The sequence below is a fragment of the Neomonachus schauinslandi genome, chromosome 2 (assembly GCF_002201575.2).
Source record: "Neomonachus schauinslandi chromosome 2, ASM220157v2, whole genome shotgun sequence".
NCBI classification, from domain to species: domain Eukaryota; kingdom Metazoa; phylum Chordata; class Mammalia; order Carnivora; family Phocidae; genus Neomonachus; species Neomonachus schauinslandi.
Window position 1 is genome coordinate 86,001,650 of NC_058404.1, and position 21,501 is coordinate 86,023,150.

Here is a 21,501-nt window from a genome sequence, read left to right on the forward strand (position 1 = left end):
GGATCAAGTCCCACATCCGGCTCCTTGCTCGGCAGGGAGCTTCTCTCTCTCCTCCCCGCTTATGCTCTCTCTCACTATCTCTGTCTCTCTCTCACAAATAAATAATCTTTAAAAAAAATGTATACCTCCTTTTGGAAATAAAAGAAGAAACTCTGCTTTATCATACTAGACAAATAGATTCATCGCCTCCCTGACCAAAAGTTTAAAGTACTTAAGGGAAAAAAAAAACCGTGAGAGCCTAGAAAGACAGAATTATGCACAAATAAGTCGAGACATTGGCTTACATTAGTTACGGCATGTTAGACGCACAAATGCTCTAACGCCCTTCAGCTCAGTAATCACCACTGAAAGCTTGAAGGCAGATCTTGCCCAAAGTATCATCCCCATTTATGCTGGCTTATTCAGAATTAACTCTGGGAGGAGAAAGAGCAATCATATAGCTCTAAGGCACTTTTCTATGCGTTAAAAATGCTGCCAAGTATTTTTCTGTCTATGAAAGTGCTGTGGTTCGTTTTTAAACTTATAACCTTTTTCCTCCAAAGACCAATTAGACTACGGTGAGCTGTAGAAATCAGTTACCTGATATTTATTCCTGCTGTCTCTCAGTAAGCAGCATTTGAGATCACTCAGAAGTCATCCTACACCATTGACTTTGAGTAGCTGTTTCTAGAACCTTTGATTTGGAGAAATAACCAAGCTTTTAGAAGATGTCATGGCATTAGTATTGTTATGTTGAACCCACATAGGTCTCAGATTTTCAGTTATACCATAAAGACCTTCTGCATGGGGGGTGGGGGAGGAAACGTTGCTTGCACCCTAGATCCAATTATTTTTTGATTATTTATTAGATTATTTTTTGGTATCCCATTTCAATTCAAAAGTCATTTATGGGTCACCTGCCGTGTCCCTAGCACTTACCAGGATACAGAATTCTTTTTTTTTTTTTTAAAGATTTTATTTATTTATTTGAGACAGAGAGAATGAGAGAGACAGAGAGCACATGAGAGGGGGGAGGGTCAGAGGGAGAAGCAAGCTCCCCGCCGAGCAGGGAGCCCGATGCGGGACTCGATCCCGGGACTCCAGGATCATGACCTGAGCCAAAGGCAGTCGCTTAACCAACTGAGCCACCCAGGCGCCCCCAGGATACAGAATTCTATCAGAGCCTCTGCCCTAAAGTATTTAATGACCCTTAGGAATGAAAGCAAGTGACAGTTAAGCAGGAAGCACAGCTGGCTTCGCTCCTGGAAGGAGACAGAAGGAGCAGTAAATAAAAGTGGGAAGAAAGAGATGATGGGGAAGGGAATAGAATTTAGTTGATTTTTTTTTCATTTTTCCTTGTAATGCCATTAAAGTGACGGTGTAAGATTCTCGGAAAGGCAGTGTCCACAAGTCCTTTTGTTTATCTCCTAGAACATGCAGACAACTCTCTTTAGTCATGTACACTAAGTTAATTCTTGAATACATTTGAACTAAAGATTTTCTTAGTAGACCAGAAATCCAAAATCCCACATGGAGAAGAAGTGAGATGGTATGAAAGCGGGTAAAACCATCTTGCTATAGATCCTCATCACATTGGAAATGGGCCCACAGTTTAACACATAGTTACATTTCCTTTAAATATTTGTAACTAATATTACAAATACAATGCATTTGCTTCTTAGATAACGAACCAAAATAGAGTAACTTGTCAGGATTATAAAGTGCGGCTCAGTCTCTGACTCCCTAAATCAGGCTTCTGTGCTTCTATGAGTGTAACTTCTAGCAGTTTATTTGTATGGGGCTGCATGGGGAGGTATGCATCATGTTTTTCTCACATGAAAGCTTTGAGTTCAACTGTTAATGTTAGCGCTATCAATGATGGGAGCACGCAAGAAAAAGTCCTTGAAGTCGTGTCATATAGATAAATACTACATATAATATTTTCTGGCTTTTGGTTTCTCCCATCAGGATGGAGGCAGCCTTGTGGGAGAAGTAAATGAAGATGGGGAGATGACTGGAGAGAAGATAGCCTATGTGTACCCTGATGAGAGGACAGCACTTTATGGAAAATTCATTGATGGAGAGATGATAGAGGGAAAACTGGCTACCCTTATGTCCACTGAAGAAGGAAGGCCTCACTTTGAGCTGATGCCGGGAAGTAAGTCGGATCTGCTTCAGATGGGCTGCTCCAGTTCCAAAGCAGGTTGTTAGGGCATATTTGAGAGAAATTTATTTGTCTAGTCTACTTGAATCGTGTATTAATAATCAGCCTTGCTGCATAATAGACATGTCCTCAAATACAGGTCTGCTGACGAGCTGTACTCAGCTGGGTCAGGCTGGGCTGGGTTGGACATGGCTGGACTTGAGAGGCTTCTTATCTTATTATGCCTTATAGGTCTTAATTCTGGGGCCCAGTCTGAAAGGACTGTGGTGACCTAGGTCAAGATTTTCCCAAGTGGGTCCAAGAAGCCAGAGCATGAGTAGACACCTAAGCTGCTTCTGAAAGCTTAGCTTGAAATGGACATGATGTCACTTTCAGGCACTTTTCATTGGTCAAAGCAGATTGCACAGCCAAGCCAAATATCAGTGAGATGGGGAAATAGATACCATGCATTTCAGTAGCAGATGCTAAAAAGTCACATGATAAAGGCATAGCTATATATTCTAATACAGGGAAGAAGTGAAGAAATGACAGCAGTAATTCAATGCATCTCAAAAGGTTGGATCTCAGAAAAAACTGAAATACAGTTTAATGATATTAAAGAATCAAATTAGGTAGATCTCCAGGTTGGTACAAATTGTAAAGCTGATTCAGCCTGAGCTCTGATTTGGAAAGATAAATGCATGTTGGCATCCCCTGCCTTCTTCAGAGCCCAGGATCTTCACGGGGCACATACTGGATACATGAGTGAGCCCAGTGGAATCCATATTAGAAAAAAATCCTTTTTCCTTTTAGAAGTACAGTATGGCATACTAAGCATTTTTTTTTCTGAGTATAAAATTATTTATTGGGGGCTTCTGGGTGGCTCAGTCGTTAAGCGTCTGCCTTCGGCTCAGGTCATGATCCCAGGATCCTGGGATCGAGCCCCGCATGGGGCTCCCTGCTCAGCGGGAAGCCTGCTTCTTGCTCTCCCACTCCCCCTGCTTGTGTTCCCTCTCTCGCTGTGTCTCTCTCTGTCAAATAAATAAATAAAATCTTTTAAATAAATAAATAAATAAATAAATAAATAATTTATTGTAGAAAGTCTGGGAAAAAACCAGGAAAAAAAACCAAGATTTTGTATTTTGGGTAGCATAACAAACGAAATCTGTTTAAATTGGTCTCATTCCTTGAAAGCAATGTGTGCATATATGTCCCATCTAAGTTAGGTTATAAGGAGAAAAAAAGCAGAGAAGATAATAAATCTATGCTAAATAGTCCTAAATAATATTTAGCTATTTGTGATCTGAAGGAGAATCTCCAGAGGAGAATGTCCAAAACTAGGAAATCTAGCATTTACACTTAGGTCTAACTTGGTTGTTTTAAATGTCTCAGTTTTTGTTTTCTTAAGTTAAAAATTGAGGCAGCCTAAATGCAATGTGGGATTCTGGATTGGATCCTGGAATGGAAAGAAGGCATTAGTGGAAAAACTGGTGAAATCTGAATAAAGTTTGAAGTTTAGTTAATAGTAATGTATTTATGTCGGTTTCTTAATTTTGACAAACATACCATGTAACATTAAGAAGTTACCATTACAAGAAACCGTGAGGAGTATTGGGGTGCTCTGTACTACCTTTGCAACTTTTTTTTTTTAAGATTTTATTTATTTGACAGAGAGAGAGACAGCGAGAGAGGGAACACAAGCAGGGGGAGTGGGAGAGGGAGAAGCAGGCTTCCCGCCGAGCAGGGAGCAGGGGCGGGGGAAGGGGCAGAGGAAGAGGGGGAAGCAGACTCCCCCACAAGGCAGGGAGCCCAATGTGGGACTCGATCCCAGGACCCCGGGATCATGAGCTGAGCCGAAGGCTGACGCTTAACGACTGAGCCACCCAGGCGCCCCATCTTTGCAACTTTTCTGTAAATCTAAAATCATCCCAAAATGAAAAGTTTTAAGTGAAACAGTCATCTTTGCACTTCAGATTCTACTCTCTGTGCTCTTCACATATGTTCTGAACGGAGACAGTGCTACCGTGTTTAGCAGTGAGGGGCCCCAGGCCAGGGGAGGATCCCAATGGGTGGTGCCCATTTTAAAACTTAAGCAGTGGCAGCATGTTTTAGTGGCAAGAGCCACGTGAACTTGAGAGTCACCTGATTTGGGTTTCAGCTTCAACATTTACCGTACTATGGTCTTGGGCAAGTTATTTATCCCTTCGGAACCTATTTCTTCATTATAAAACACAGATATTGGCACCTACTATACAACAGCATAAGGGAAGTTACTGTTCTCTTTACGTTCTTCTTGGTGTGAGTAAGCAACAGATTTTGGGAAGCGAGGGTGATAATTCTCAAAGGGTTATTTTTCTTAGAACTCCTGGTTGTGGGACACCTGGGTGGCTCAGTCAGTTAAGCATCTGCCTTCAGCTCATGTCATGATCCCAGGGTCCTGGGATCGAGTCCCACATTGGGCTCCCTGCTCTTTTGGGGAGTCTGCTTCCCCCTCTTCCTCTGCCCCTTCCCCCGCCCCTCCTCATGCTCTCTCTTACTATCTCTCTCTCCCTCAAATAAATAAATAAAATCTTAAAACAAACAAACAAACCTCCTGGTTGTAAATAACAAACACCCTCTTCACCTTAACTTAAGACCACAAAAAAGGTGGGGAGGAGGCACATGATTCTTGGTAAGATTCTGGTAGGACTGTTAATTTGAGGACATGTTGAGCAGTTTGGGTTTCACAAGCATCAGGAAGCATGGCTGCTTCGGGTGCCTGAGAGGAACGTGGGCCTTCGGTTTGGGGCACTTCTCGCCTACCCCCCACCCCCTCTCAGTTACAGTGAGTGAGCTGTGGACCAGGCCTGACGGGGCCCTGCCACCATCTGGTCCGGCGTGGGGAGGAGAAGGAAAACGTAAGGCAAATATCCCAACCTGCCCCTCGCTGACCTCTCCCCATACCCTTTCTCTTTGTGCTTCTGTAACCGCAGACTGCTTCTAGTTATCCACTCCTGCATGCTGATTTCCTCGTCAGGGCTCAGGCTGGACTTTCTTCCTGCCTCATCTCTTCCCCTCTCCGCAGAGGAACTCCTTTCTCTGGTAATTCCTGTGCTGTCTTTAAGGCTTAGAATTCATGTCTGTCAAGGAAATGAATGAATTCTGGTCTGGCGTAGTATAAATTACAGAGGAGAGGAGGATAAGTAAAGAGTGTGCTCCGTATGCCCGGAGCCTTGGCCCATTGGCCAGTGGGGGAAAAACAGGAAGGGACAGCGTGTGTCGGAAAAGATGGCGTCAGCTCCTTGAAGGCAGCCGGAGATGTCCCTCCTGTTTGCATCTGTACCGTCCCTAATGCGGGGCTCTCCATGTAGCTGGCCCATGGTTACATTGTGATGACAGGTTTAGTCTAAGGAAGGGAGGGGGAAGTTCAGAGGAGATTTTCTGCACAATAGAACAAGTATTTCACAGAAAAGTCTGGTTAAAAAGTGTGGGTTTTTTCTTTTTTCAGCTAACTTGCTTTAACGGATTGTGCGTTGGTCCGTTACCAGTTTGCTCTCAGATGCATTTCTCGTCCTTCTCTTGCCCTGCTTTTATTGCAGGGGGGCTTCTGCTCCTTGAAGGCCACATTGCCTAGGCCCTTGTGCGTTGGCTTCTGTCTGGGTTTGGCCACAGGGAGGCACTGGCCAGGGCCACGGAGAGGAAAGGCATGAGGAAGAAGCTCTCTCTCTGTGTCCAGCAGCATCTCCAGCAGGGGCCTGTCTCCTGACTCCATCTCCCACCAGGAAGGTCCCCCCACATCCCAGCTTCCCTGGGCCGGTATACGCCAGCTCTAGAGGCCCGGGCACACCACCTCCACCTTTGTCCCTCTGGCTTAGGGTTACGTGGCTTCAGCTCCTGCCAGTCTCTAGGCTCCTCACTGACCCCTTCGGCTTCTCAGTTCCTCTGTGCTCCCTATAACCAGTTCCCTAAGTGAAATTCTCTCTTTGAAATACGCAAGTGGTCTGTTTCCTAGCTAGACACTGACTGATCTGGATTGCTTTTTAACTTTTAGTTTGAGACACTGATTTGGGTTTTGTGATTGTACGAAACAAGGAAAAACCAGAAGGAGGACCTGGTAACTGCTGAGGAATTGCTTAACGGGATGATTTGTGATGCCTTAGTGCCTAAAAGAATTTACTTTACAGGAGTAAGCCCTTCGGTTCTAAAATGTGTTTCTTTGCTTATTAGGCATTAGAGCATTGGTTGTCTTCATTGCACTTTGGGAAGATTCTTGGAGGCTAATCCTTTGCAGAGAACCAATGTTAATTCTAGAACAGTTGTGTACCTTAGTTTCTGAATAAATTACTGATTGGCGTCTGAACCACCTTGATAGAAATAAGAAGACTTTGTTTTTGCTTTATCAAAAGCAGTTCTGTTCTTAATTCTGGTGAGGCAAAAGTTTATTTTTAGCGAAGGGGACAGTTGCTGGGGTTGGATGGTTGGAGTCTACAGCCCCTGTGTCTAGTAGGAAGAAAATCACAAGAAAATTTTAAAACCATCACCCAACCCGATCTGACCAGAGAGATCTCAAAATTTCATGACAAAGCAGGATCTTGATTAAAAAATTTTAATTACACAAGCATTTTGTAAACCATTTGAATAAAGAAAATTCAAAGGCAAAAATGGGATTTTAAGAGATACATCTGATGGCTGTTCATTAAGACCTAAAAATAAAACTCAAAAGCAAATCTAAAAACTGTTCATTTATATTGGAGAATTTATTCTAGCCGGTGTAATTTGAATAACATTTTTCATTATTTAACTCCTGCTTTAAAAGCTCTCCCCTAACTCGGTAATCTCTAGATTGAGATGTTCGCTTGCTTTTCAGGTTCGGTGTACCACTTTGATAAATCGACATCATCTTGCATTTCTACCAGTGTTCTTCTTCCAGATCCATATGAATCAGAGAGGTAAATTTTTTCCTTGTGGTTTGAACGACATTGTTTATGGGAAGTTAAATAACCCTCATGGTGGGAACTAATCCTCCTTTGTAGCCCTCTGAGCAGAAGAAAATATTCATATATTCTGAGGAAGAGTGTTTTTATGCTTACATCGCATCTGTCGCTGTGAGAGAGTTTCTCCACCCATAAAGCACAGAACGACCATGTGTCAGTCCCAGAAGGAAACTTCTACATATAGAGAGCCCACTATGCCCTGCCCCAACGTCCCCTTTCTTGGGGCCCTGGTGCAGTTGATGCTGCAGCCACGTGCTGGCCTCTAGGGGAGCATTTCGTACTCCTTAAAACTCTAGCCTGGGCAGGAACCAGAATGCCTCCTTTACTCAGCCCTGCCGAGCGGGTCTGGAACACAAGACAATTTCTTGATTCACGAAGGGAGAACAGCAGTGAAAGAAAGACTATAAGAAGCGTAAGAAGCTTCCAGTGTACAAATGACAAGCTTCTGATTCTATAAGCTCGCTCCCCAAGTGTCAAGTCCCGTTCCAGTCCATCTTCTCTAAACTCCAGCTCTCCGTTGTTGGTGTGGCTTTCCCTGGTACTCTGCCCCGAGACTTTTATCCCCTAGCAACTGGCCTGTTGGTGAGGAAGAGAGCCATCTGCGGTTGGTTTTCTCTTTGCCTTGTTCTTTGTAAGCGTGGCTTGCAAAGCATAACTTCCACTCACTTTCTGTTCTGTTCCCATCTGAAAATAGGCCTCTTCCCTGGTTGAACTGACAGGGCTCACACCACAATGTCACAGTGAATGAATGGCCTCTTTCTTGATGCAGAGCTCTGGTCCATTTACAAAGGGAAGGGTTCAGTGTCTTGGGAGCCCCAAAACACAGTAGCGTGATAATCGTATATATCGGTCTTTTTTGTTACTGTCGTTGTGATGAGGCTGTAGACGGATGCCCTCAAAACTCGCAGTGGTTTATGAATGCACACATTTTATTTTACACTCGTGGTTCTGTAAGTTAGCTGAGGTTCAGCCACTTTTGACTGGGCTCCACTCGGCTCCCCTTGGCTCCGCTGGACGAGGCTGGACTCCAGATTGCAAGTTGGGCTCTTCTGGGCTCATGTCTGAATTCCAAGCCTGAGACTAAAGGAGGAACAGCCACCTGGGGCATCTTCTTCCTATGGAGATGAATGGAAATTCAGGGAAGCTGGCAGAAACTCGCCATGCCTCTTATCACCTGAGACCTGGCACGCAGTCCTCCTGCCCATGTTCAGGTAGCAAAGTAGATCCTACGGCCAAGCCCACAGGGATTGAGGCAGGGGTACATCTCATCTCCCCACTCTGAAGGAGGCACCGCAAGGTCACGTGGCTAAGTAGCAGGACGTTTAATTCTACCACAGGGAAGGAGGAAAGAGTTGGAAGCAGTAATTCAGTCCCCTAGTCTACAAAATAAGCCTAAGATCCATGTAACAAAAACTAAAGATGACCAGTTCCGCCAGAATCATTGAATCCCAGTGCCCAGAGAACTGAAATAGTTGTTGATGGGGTGTGTCTTCTCTTATTAAATCCAGTTCAGTAGTCATGAGTGCTGTTTTCCTGTAAATCCAGGGATTGGCAAACTCTTTCTGTAAAGAGCCACGTTGTCCGTATTTTAGGCTTTGTGGGTCTCTGTTGCAACTGCTCAGCTCTGCTTTTGTCACCCCAAAGCAGCAACCAACAATACTAAATAAATAGGTGTGGCTGTGTTCCACAAAATTTTATTTACAAAAGGGCGCAGCTGCCAGATGTGGGCCTGGGGCCATAGTTACTAGACCCGTTATGAACTCTTTTGTTGGGAAGTGCTTACTGGATATGTTTTGTTAATTGTTTGTCACTCTTTCATGTGAAAGATTCATCTTGGAGCTTAATTAAAACAGTCTTTCCCTCCTATTTGGCATTGACAAACTTGGGTATAGCTTTAATTACTTTGGAAATGTTTTACTTATCCAGGAAGACAGTGAAAATACTCATTAACTGAAAATATAAATTAAAAAAACATCTTATATCAAACATTGCTTTATGAATACAGTGAAACCTTGAAAAACACAGGGGTTGGGGCATCGACCCCTATCCCTACCCCATGCAGTTGAAAATCCACATGTAACTTTTAATTCCCCAAAAACTTAACTACTAAGAGCCTACTGTTGACTGGAAACCTCACCAATAACATAAACAGTTGATTAACACATATTTTGTATGTGATATGTGTTATACACTGTATTCTTACAATAAAGGCAGCTGGACAAAAGAAAATGTTAACAAGAAAATCATAAAGGGGGGGTGCCTGTCCGGTTCAGTCAAGTAGAGGGTGCAACTCTTGATCTTGGGGTTGTGAGTTGGAGCCCCATGTTGGGTGGAAAGATTACTTAAAAATAAAACCTTTAAAAAAAAAAAAAGAAAGAAAAGACAGTCATAAGGAAGGGAAAGGACATTTTCAGTACTGTAAAAAATCTGCATGGAAGTGGACCTGACAGTTCACACCCATGTTGTTCAAGGGTCGACTCTATATAATAATCCCCATATCAGAGAGCAGATTTTAAACACCACTCCTAAAGATACATGAGTACAAGTTCTTCAGTTTTCAGTGCCAAATACTGTGGTTTAACTTCTCATCCTCCCTTCCTTCCTTCCTCACTGGATTACTATGAACTGATGCTTCGGATTCATTAGCTATCCTGATATTTTGGTGGTTGATATAAACAGTGACATATCCAACTAAAAGAACCATCATTTGGCCCTTTTTTCTATTTAGGGTTTATGTTGCTGAATCTCTCATTTCCAGTGCTGGAGAAGGACTATTTTCAAAGGTAGCAGTGGGACCTAATACTGTTATGTCTTTTTATAATGGAGTCCGGATTACACACCAAGAGGTGAGCGGGGTCTAAGTGGAGGATCAACTTGATTGGTTACAGGGCTTGGTTTCAAACACTCTTAATTTTCCTGTTAGCCGCTTTACTTCAGTATTCGCTAGAAATATGAAGGAATAAACAGTCTTTTTTTTGTAAAATTGATGGGATATTGTCTTATAGTAGTCTTGAGATTTCTATAGCAAAAATACCATACACTGGGGGCACCTGGGTGGCTCAGTCAGTTGAGTGTCTGCCTTCGGCTCAGGTCATGATCCCAGGGTCCTGGGATCGAGTCCCGCATCGGGCTCCCTGCTGTGTGTTGTGGGGGGGGGGGGTCTGCTTCTCCCTCTCCCTCTGCCTGCCGCCCCCCCCGCTTGTGCTTTCTCTCTCTCTCTCAGTCTCCCTCTCTCTCAAATAAATAAAGTCTTAAAAAAAAAAATACCGTATACTGGGTGGCCCATAAACAACAGAAATTTATTTCTCACAGTTCTGGAGGCTGGACACCCAACTTCAGCGTGTCAGCAGATTTGGTGTCTGGTCAGAAACCACTTCCTGGTTCATAAATGGCTCTTTTCTCTCATTGCAGCCTCACATGGTGGGAGGGACAGGGGACCTCTCTGGGGTCTCTTTTAAGTTTCACAGCTACTTTATAGAAAGTGGGATGGCACCCGTCCAGGAGACAGCAATTGCTTTGTACCGTACTACACCCGGTTTCTGAAAAATTGAGACCCAGCTGGATTTGGTCAATAATTAATTTATGATCTTGCACAGGCTACTTTCTGGGAAGGCTCCCTACTTCTGTTTGTGCAAAAGTCGTACAGTAGCCTACATCCAGCCAGGAAGGCTTCTATTGCCCAAAAAGCTGAAAATAAAAAGTTAAAGAATAATCACCTCTTGCCTTTAAAATACAATCTTTGATCAGGCGCCTGGGTGGCTCAGTCGTTAAGTGTCTGCCTTTGGCTCAGGTCATGTTCCCAGGGTCCTGGGATCGAGCCCCGCATCGGGCTCCCTGCTCGGGGGGAAGCCTGCTTCTCTCTCTCGCACTCCCCCTGCTTGTGTTCCTGTTCTCCCTATCTCTCTCTCTCTCTGTCAAATAAATAAATAAAATCTTTAAAAAAAAATACAATCTTTGATATATTTTCCAGAATTCAGAGGTGTTTTTGTTTTTGCTTCTTCATGTCACAATTAACTTCCTTACATGTCCACTTAAGGGCAAAAAGTCTGCTGCTTGAGCCTGGCTTGTAGTCTCCATCTGGTCTCACTTGCATTAAGGGTGTGGGACTTGGGCTTATTGCTCATATCCCTCATTCATGTACTTCCCTTTTTCACTTATTGCTATGGAATGCTACGGGGGAAATGCTGTGAAGTAATCAAGTGTTTGCCCATTCAAAGCCGTCATACAGACAAAGACGGCTTGGCGCTCACACTGAGCCATGGTCTGGCACGCGGTACCCCTAGTGATGGCCAGACCTCTGTGTCCGCAATCCTGACAGTCCAGGAAATTCAGCATATGAAAGGTGGCTCAGGATATTGATACACTATCTATCTATTCTAACATTTTACAGATAACAAAACTGAAACCGAGAGTGGGTGAGCCATTTGTCTGAGGTCACAAATACAGTTATTAGCAGAGTTCAAGCAGGATTTCAAATAGAATCTGGCTCCCGGCAAAACTCACTATATGCTGTGCTGTGGAAATGAATGGGGCACCCTCCTTGCCTTCATGAAATTTAGATTCTGTTGGGGAGAGGTGCCTGGGTGGCGCAATCAGTTGGACTCTTGATTTTGGCTCAGGTCCTGATGTCGGGGTCGTGGGATCAAGCCCTGCATCAGGCTCCGTGCTCAGGGGGGAGTGTGCTGGAGATTCTCTCTCTCCCTCTCCCTCTGCCCCTCCTCCCGCTCTCTTTCTAAAGTAATAAATAAATTTTTAGATTCTGTTGGGGAGATAAGAAAAATATACAAGTAATGGCAACGTAAAGTAGATGGTCCCAAGTACCATATATCAGTTCATATAACAGGGCTGGAATATTAAGATCCATGAAGATTTTTTTCACTTTCATCACTGCTGTATCCCCTACACCTAGAACAGTGCCTGGCGTATGATAGGCACTCAGTAAATATCTGTTGAATGAATATCAGAACCAAATAACAGCATAATTATAATTTAGGGGCAGGAGAGGCAGTATACCTCTGAGAGTCAGCAGTTCTATTTAAAAATGTGGTCCTAGGGGCGCCTGGATGGCTCAGTCAGTTAAGCCTCCGACTCTTGGTTTTGGCTCAGGTCAAGATCTCAGGGTTGTGGGATGGAGCCCCACGTGGGGCTCCCTGCGCAGCAGCAAGTCTGCTTGTCCCTCTCCCTCTGCTCCTCCCCCTGCTCTCTCTCTCTCTCTCTAAAATAATAAATAAAATCTTTAAAAAAAATTTTTTTTTTTTTATTGGTCAGAGAGAAAGCACAAGCAGAGAGAGCTGCAGGCAGAGGCAGAGGGAGAAGCAGGCTCCCCGCTGAGCAGGGAGCCCCATGCGGGGCTCGATCCCAGGACCCTGGGATCATGACCTGAGCCGAAGGCAGACGCTTAACCGACTGAGCCACCCAGGCACCCCTAAAAAATTGTTTTTAATGTAATCCTGTTTGCTCCAAAAAACTGCTCTGCTGACCTCAGCAGATGCTGGGGTGTGGGTTGGAGTGGGGCGGTGGGCTGGAGAAGTGAAGACTCTTGGTGCCTTGCAGAGAGTGAGTGCTTGTTGTAGGTAAGAGAGCACACTGGGAATGGGTGACACCATCTGCTGGTCACACTGATCCCCCACTTGTAACAAAGGTGAAGGACTCCGCTTGAAGCATGATTTTGCGTTCCTCATAGTTCCGGTTCCATTTGACGTTCTTGTGTGTTTCTTTTGCCTCATCTTCTTCACAGCGGGGCTTCCAGGGATCTGGGGGTTGGTCAGAGCGGCAGATCCCACCACCGGAGGCAGTAAGCCACAACAGGCTTCCCTGGCACGGGGCAGTGATTGGACAGGGGGGCAAGAGAGGGGACGTCCTGCCAGCCCGAGACGGTCCAGAGGCTTGTGGCACAGGGGCCACCATCCGGAGCAGGAGGAGGGCAGGGAACTCCCAGGAAAGAGAGGGTCAGAGAGGGGGCTGACGTGTCTAGGTGACGTGTAGTACAGAGAGGAGTCTCTGGGCCACAGAGCTCCGAAGGACAGAGGCAGTCTGGAGGCTTTGTGGTGCTGGGCTTTCTCTCACGAATCTGCTAGCAGATGTGGGGTCAGGTGTCCCAGGGGAAGCAGGCCCGAAGTGGCTAAAGCTCCGCTTTGTTTGGGCTATTTAAAGAACAACTGGATGTGTAAATTTGAGTTTGGTGCTGGAGGGCTTTGGAGGTAATAGGTCTTAGCCTGCAGTGAAGAAATAAACCACCTAGGGGCATCGGGTTATATTTTTGTGTGTCTTTGTCGGGGACTTTCAGTCTTTTTTCTCATGTAAGATGAGGAAAAGTCAGTACGTAAGAAGTTGAGCTGCCTGATGCTGCCCACAAACGGCTTTCGCACCATCGTTGTGCGGAGGGATGCCTCTGGTTCTTTTCATGCATCTAGCACTCACACAGCGAAACGGAAGGAGAAATGAGTTAATGTTGCTGATGTTCTCTGAGATTTGGGGAGAAAGGCCCTATCTAACGTACGCTTTCTTGTTTTCTGCAGGTTGACAGCAGGGACTGGGCTCTTAATGGGAATACCCTCTCCCTCGATGAAGAAACGGTCATTGATGTGCCTGAGCCCTACAGCCACGTGTCCAAGTACTGTGCCTCCTTGGGACACAAGGCAAATCACTCCTTCACTCCAAACTGCATCTACGATATGTGAGTATGACACCCAGCTTCCAGGGTGGATCCGGGCCCCATCTGCCGGGGCCCCGCGACTGACGAGGGCCTGTCAGAGCTGTCATCCTGCCCCAGGCGAAGGACGCTCCCTCTGGGTTCCTGAGGCTCCTCTCCCAGACGTCTCCCGGTTAGGACTTGACACTCGGAGTCTAAACAGCCCCTTCCCTGGCCTTGGTAACTCAGACAGGGCAAAGTGCTTGGAAGGGTAGAAACGCTATGGAAATGAGACACTTCTTGGTTGCTGTTTCGTCGATGCTTTTTTGTCCTTCAGTGGTCTCACTCTGGAAAATTAAGGATAGTGTTATTTGAAATATTAGAAAAATTAAAATTGTTCTGCACAGTGAAGACTCGTGAACTCTTTTATGTTGTGAAAGGAAGGAAGAAAAGAAAATGCCAAGCCTAGAGCACAAGGTCTTGGTGCTGGAAAAGACGGATTAAATCAGAGTCCCCATTATTTGACAATAAAGAGGAAAGAAATACTGACACATGCTACAGCGTGGATGAGCCTTGAAAATATTATGCCAAGTGCAAGAAGCCAGTCTCATAAGACCCGATAGTGTATGATTCTATTATTGATAGGACTTGGCCATTACAGTAAAATTCATAGAGACAGAGTACAGATCAGCGGTTGCCCAGGGCCCGGGGAAATGGGGTTGCTGGCTAATGAGTATGGGGTTTCTTTTGAGGGTAGCACACTATACTAAAATTAGATAGTGGTGATGGTTGCCTGCCTGAAACCCACTGAATTGCATGCTTCAAATGGGTGAATTTTTAGGGTATACGAATTGCATCTCAACAAAGCTGTCATTTTAAAAAGTCAAATAGTTCTGGGTGCTTGGGTGGCTCAGTCGTTAAGCGGCTGCCTTCGGCTCGGGTCATGATCCCGGGGTCCTGGGATTGAGCCCTGCATTGGGTTCCCTGCTCCGTGGGAAGCCTGCTTCTCCCTCTCCCACTCCCCCTGCTTGTGTTACCTCTCTTGCTGTGTCTCTCTCTGTCAAATAAATAAATAAAATCTTAAAAAAAGAAAAACACTCTAAAAAAATTAAAAATAAAAATAAATAAAAAGTCAAATAGTCCTACCTCTCGGAGTTTGAGCCTTCCCCTTCCAACGGCTCACTGAACCTCTTCTTGTAAACCTCCATTGATGGGGACCTTACTGTTAACCACGAAGGCAGCTATCTGGACAAACTGACATAGATATTGTTGTGAAATTAACTTTCAGGCTCAGATGATTAAAATGTTCTTTGTATGAAGCCCAAATGGGTTTCCCTATAACATCCAGCCCTTTGCCCTAATTATTCCCCTAAGCACTATGCCGGTCTCTCTTCGACATAGTAGCCCTACAAATATTTTAGAAGCTTTCATATGCCCCCTGAATGTTCTCCTCCCAAAGTCAAGCGTCTCTGACTATTCCTTGAAGAGTACAGTTGGCATTCCTTGGATCATCATCATTGATCTCCTTAGCTTAGCCAGAAAATGCCTGTTCGACCTGGGAGGCAGGTGGCCACATGCCACCTTTTCTGCTCAGTTATAGCTCTCAGTACCCCCTGTCTATTGCTTGTTAACAGAAGCAGCATCCAATCATGTGCATTTAATCTATAGGAAAATTGCCAGGATATGAATGTCCCTCCTCACATCCCTGAGATGGCTTGGAAATTGCTCTGGCAGGGACTTGCTTTCCTTGGCAGCCAGTACCAAGTACTGCAGCTCCGACTTCTGTTTAAAGGGCAGGTAGAAATGGCAAAGGACATGTGTCATGTGAAATGAAACCGACACTGTTATTAACTCCAAGGCTTTCGCGGCCAATGTGAATTATTAGGCCAAAGCATCGTTCCAGGCTGCACACGGCTTCCCAACAATTTTTTAAAGCAGTGGTAACTAACAGTAACAAATGCTACTTCAACTTCTCTTTTAACAACTACTCTTTTAAAACAAACGAGTTCTGTGATTTCACTGCAAGGACATGGTTTTTCTCACCAAAAAGAAGAGCGCACAGGAGACAAGGGAGAGATCCATTTGTGCAAAATCAAGTCCCCAGACTCGTCAGGGTTATTTCCTTCCAGCCCAATGTGAACAATTAGTTATTTGGGGTAAAGGGAAGACTATCTGAAAAATAATAAAATATAAAATTCAGATACCGATCCATGGCATTCATTTGCTTCTAAAATTATTGGTATCATTATGCACACTTTAACATCAGCAAAGCAATATCCCTGTATAAGCTGCAGTCTGGTACAAAATCCAAACGGACAAGCGGACACGAACCACTGCCCTAGTTGTCAGTAGAGGTGACATGTCGCCAAGGGCCCAAACCACTGGGTGCAGAGAGCTTTGCTTTGGCCACTAATCGTGCTACTGGCATTGATTGAGCACTTTGGGCCAGTGCCGTGCTAACGCCTTCTCATGAATTCTCTCACTCAGGCCTCCCAGGACCTCTGTGGGGCAACCTCCGTTACCTACCCCCGCCCCCCATCACAGACCGGAAACGCGGAGCTCTTAGCCGCAGTGGCTGAGCGTCCTTAAGCGTCATGCCCCATGCTGCCTGGGAGAATCAGCACCTGAAATGGAGTGCCTTCTTTTCAGTCTGTCCTTTTTCTACTCTTTGAAAATAATAAGCAGGAAAATGAAAATAAAAGAAGATTATACCACAAGTCTTAGATTTCTCATGGAATTTTGTCAGTGTGCAGTAAGATTAGCTAGAGCTCCGTTTCAGGGGTATTATTTTTTTAATGCAGTATTTTAATTTAGAGACAAAGAGCTGTGATTTTATTATTTTTTTTAAAGATTTATTTATTTATTGAAGAGAGAGAGAGAGCACAAGCTGGGGAAGAGAGAGAGAGAGAGACAAGCAGACTCTCCACTGTGTGGGGAGCCCCACGTGGGGCTCGATCCCAGGACCCTGAGATCACGACCTGAGTCGAAACCGAGAGCCGGATGCCCAACTGACTGAGCCACCAGGGTGCCCCAAGAGTTGTGATTTTAATAAGGACTTCCCGAATCCCTGGTGCAGGGATGTCTGTGGTGGAGCACAGTATGAAAATTCTGTGCACACGCACACTCACTCACAGATGTGCGCACATAGTCACTAGTAGAAGCTGAGTCCTCACTTTGTGCCAGGCCCTGTGTGAGGTGCTTCCTATAGGGGACCCTATTTTGTCAGAGTGACAACTCTTAAACAATTAGGATTGCTAGTATTACCATGAGGTGAGGGTGAGGAAAGTGAGATTCAGAGATATGGAAGTGAGCTTTCTGAGAGGGGGCAGTAATAATGTGTGGAACCGGGACTCACGCTAAAGTCTCTGACCCCAAGTCAAGCGTGCTTTCCAGAAAAGATGACACCCAAGTGGGGTGGACATAGAGGCCCCTTGGAGTGAGGGTGCGCACTTTGTCCTTTGTCCTTCACATAAAAGATGTCCCTAAACCACAGACACACTCCTTTCCCCACCACCAATAGAGGGAACCAGCCAGGTCCTTGCTATCATGCCCCATGTGCCAATCTAACTTAGGGCCTGGAAGCCTCTCCTGTGGTGTCTCCATGTCCTTTGCTCACAGTGTGACGATAAATGAATGAGACTGATTTGACCAGATGCATATAGAGATAAAGCGAATTTCTTTCTGGCCATGCCTTACATATTTCCGTTCTGGGTTTCAGAAGCTGTTAGGTGAGCTAAATCTATTCCTTATTTATCTCCTGTTCTCCTGCAGGGGTCATAGGGGTGAACCGGGTTGGGAGCCTTTGGCAGAGGAACACAGTCAGAGCGTTAGCCCTGCCTCGGGTTCCGAAAGGCTTGAGGCTGCTCCCTTCACAAGATGCTTCACAGGGAAATATTTAAAAAGCAGGTTGGCAGAGAGGTCTAGGCTTCGCTCCTGGAAAGAAGTCTTCATCTACTTTTATGCTAGAAAATAATACTTCCTCTGTCTGTAGAGGGTGGAATACAGTTTTTCGCTTTTGAAAATCCATGGGGCTCTTCCTTACACCTCCCAAAGTGTCCTGGTAAAGCCTCGCCCACGAGGTACAGCCAGGTAATCTGATGCCACAGGCCAGGTGGGCTGAAATGCCGACCGGCTGCACTGGATCCAGTTTCTCATTAAGGATAGATTTTTGTTGTTGCCCATGTTGTTGGTTTAAAAATACAGAGTGCCAAATATGCTCAAAGAGGAAGCTAGAGCAGTGCTTTTTAAACTTGAACGTGCATATGCATCACCTGGAGGTGTTGTTAAAATGCAGACACCAAGTCAGCAGGTCCGGGTGGGGCTGAGATTCTCGGTGTCTAGCAGCACCCAGGTGAAGCTGATGCTGGCCAATCTGTGGGCTACACGTGAGGGCCTACCAGTGGTGCCCAGGGAAGAGCTCCTGGGTGATTCCTACCCCCTCCACACCCCCCCCCCCCCCCCCCCCCCGGCCTTGCTTTTAACCCCCCCAACTGACCCAGGAATGACTGTGCGCATCTTGATGTCTAGGTTTGTCCACCCCCGTTTCGGGCCCATCAAATGCATCCGCACACTCCGAGCCGTGGAGGCTGATGAGGAGCTCACCGTGGCCTATGGCTACGACCACAGCCCCCCAGGGAAGAGCGGGCCTGAAGCCCCGGAGTGGTACCAGGTGGAGCTGAAGGCCTTCCAGGCCACCCAGCAGAAGTGAAAGGCTCACCCCTGGGCTTCCGAGACCTGGAATAGAAACTTGGATCTATGCACTACGTTTTCCGACAACGGGACAACCAGGGACTGCTCATGCTGTGACATCACATCCTCTCACTCCACGTTAGCAACGACTTTCTCGCATACTAACTAGGTTTGACTGTATTACTCATACCAGATTTAAAATTAGCTAGCCTTGCAACAACGTCCTACTGAGAGGTATTGTCGAACACTTGACACAGACAGCGTGATGTTCTTGGGTGGCTCAAGTCTAAATCTGTACCACACTCAGAGATGCCAAATGATTAGACTGAAAAAGGGAAAGGGGGCTTCTCAGTCATTTTTAGTCTGTGGTTTTTCATGATATTTTTTCCTATGGCCAACATAAAATGTGTATTCACACTTGCATACGTGCCGTACGGAGGATAGAGGATTACTACATTTTTATTCTCTAAATGTAGTATAATTTGCCTTTTAACCTTTGATCTGTATCTTGCAATAGAATGGCTTTGTTTTTTTTTTTTTCCTAGCAAACAGAACCCCACTTTTTTGAGTCATGTCACCCCTCAGTCCCATTCTCTATCTTAGATATCTTTTACAAGAGAAAAAACTTCCAAATGGATTTCATGTCAGTGCCAGTGCGTAGGTCTCTCTGGCTCTTTCTAGATCATTGTTTCATTATTATGTCCTAATATAAAGAACTGGCTCATAGGGCCGGGGTATTATTATAGAACTATTATTCTCGCATGGAAACAAAGATACCTTTGCTTTAAGATGTGAGAAGAAATGAATTTACTTTGTTTGCATTAAGTTATGGGAGAGTTGTAATATATACTTTAAGAAAGGGGAGAGGGAAATTAGTATTTCTAAGCAGTAGCTGTGGCAATTTTGCAATATCTTCAATAGTGCTAGTAATTTCTTCTCGGGTACACATTAAATGTACATAACATAGAGCAGTCTGGCTTGTGGCGCAGTGCACTGAATTCAAAAGTCAAATAACAATGTAGAATTCTGACGCAGAATTCTAAAGTTGGGTTTTTTTTTTTTTTTTTAATTGCTACTGTTAGGAGAGACATACTGATCACTAGGTGCAAATCAAACCTTAGTGCTAAAACTCTTCATTGTCATATTTCCAAAGCACTTACCTGCTTCAAAGCATTGTGAATTAAGAGTAACACCTGTATAGTTTAAAAGCAACGATATCACTAGCATTTCAGCCATTTTGCAAGCCACGTGTAATCACAACTGCAGAAATAAGGAGAAAATCCCCGTTTTTTTAGTTTAACTGCTAGGTAGGTGTGTAGTGTACCTGAGATGGCTCTGAATGATTTCTGCGAGCTCGGGGCTTTTGTAGGCACCCTCACCCCATGCCGTAGCTGTGGCTTCCTCAGATGCCTCGACAAGGCTGCCGGAAGCGGTGGAGAGCCCCAGCTGCCAGTGGGAGCACCTGTCGCCTGAGCCAGTTTGGCCTTGAAAGCTAGCGCCTTCCAAGCCACAGCCCATAGGGAGCTCTGGCCGAGCAGAGAAGAGTAAAGAAACGGGCAGGAAGGAAGTTTGCTATTTCTCATCAAGGTACTCGTCGCTCTTAGGAAGAATTTAACAAAAGTGCTTGACCGGGGGCTGCTCACAGCTGTCTGTTCGGGTGGCCCCTGGGCACAGGATTCAGCCCTCAAGACAGTGACAGAAGGGGGCCCTTCCCTCCTTTGCAGGGCCAGGCTTCCCGGAGACCCTCCCTGCCCCCCCCCCCCCCCCCCCCCCCCCCGGGGCCCGGGCAACGGGCCCGGGAAGAGGGGGGGGCACCGGGGGGGGGGTTGCGGGGGGGGGGGGGGGGGGGGGGGGGGAAGCTGATGGTTCCCACGTGAGAAGTTGTCAGGGCTGCCAGAAGGATCTCCCACAAAGGGAACCGAGTAGGGTTTTTAGATGATAGGATAGCTTCTGTTCTGTAGAAAGAGACGGTTCTGTAAACTGTGACAGATGGGCAGTCTCGGGACTTGTATTCTGATGGGTGCTTTAATTCAAATGCGTCCCAAAGCAAGTGCCTGTCTTCAGGAGAAAGATGGCTTTAATTAAAGTAGCCCCAGTCAGTTGGGTCGTGGAGCCAGGTCAGTGAGCGAGGTCAGGATGGAGCAGGTCACACTTCCAACACAGCTACGCTTTGAATGATTTCATTCCTGGTGGTGGTGTCATTCTTGTTGAGGCTGCAGTAGGGGTATAATTTCTGTCCTCATGGGTTACTCTGATTACCCCCCACTCAAATGGAATCTTTCTTTCTTCCTTTCTTTCTTTTGATATAGGGATTGAAGAGTTGTAAGTAGTAATTAACCAACTAATCCATTTTTCAAATTAGATGCTGAATGACAGCACTCGGTTTAAAACCCAGCAGTGTGTCTGCGACCTTCAGACGAATCAGAGGAAACAGGACACCCAAGCTGAGCCTCTCTGTCTTTCTCCCTCCTCTCTTCTTGCGTCTTCTGGCTCTTCTTTCCCCTGTCCCATCTCTTCCCGCTTTCTCTCTCGTCTGTGAGAATGTCTTGATGTCCCTGTCCAGCTGATGTCTCGCTCTTTTCCGCCCTCTCCCTCCCCATTCTGAGTGCCTCTCCTCTCTTGCTAGGCCCTCCGTGTGCACCTCTGTGCCTTCACTCTGTGTCTCTGCCGGGCTTTGTGGCGCCTGCTCCCCCTGCCCCTCCCCCACTCCCAAACGGAAGGCTTTGCCACAGAGTGGACTCCGAGGGGGGCTTGAGATTCACTGTGTTCCGCGGGTAGGTAAGGACGTCGCGGGCGTTGAGGTTCCATGAGGAGTTAGCTGGTGAGGAAGGAAGGGTTTCTCCTTGTTCGAGCCGAAGCCCCGGGGGGCGGGGGCGGGGAAGCCTCAGGATGTATTTCTCTACTGAGTCTTTCTGTCCGCTGTGGAAGGACACGTGTCAGGAGGCAGCCGAATCTGGTAGTTCTATGAGCATGATGACCGCGGCGGAACTGCGGAAGATTCCGTGTGGTGGGGCATAAAGAAAGAAGCTCGCGCTCTCCCAAAGAGCGCCGGCGCCTGCGCGGGTGCGTGATGCCATAGGCCCGAG

The 21,501-nt window shown here is 46.0% G+C and overlaps 1 protein-coding gene across 1 annotated transcript in view; it reads left to right on the forward strand.

Moving 5' to 3' along the window:
- Positions 1-18,748, forward strand: part of SETD7 (SET domain containing 7, histone lysine methyltransferase) — a 41,875-nt gene extending 23,127 nt beyond the window's left edge. The window contains exons 4-8 of the mRNA XM_021679338.1: positions 1,948-2,137; positions 6,969-7,050; positions 9,824-9,941; positions 13,614-13,771; positions 18,254-18,748. Coding sequence (XP_021535013.1) covers positions 1,948-2,137; positions 6,969-7,050; positions 9,824-9,941; positions 13,614-13,771; positions 18,254-18,434 — 729 coding nt within the window. The 3' untranslated portion in view covers positions 18,435-18,748. The remainder of the gene's footprint in view (positions 1-1,947; positions 2,138-6,968; positions 7,051-9,823; positions 9,942-13,613; positions 13,772-18,253) is intronic.
- The last annotated feature ends 2,753 nt before the right edge of the window (positions 18,749-21,501 follow it).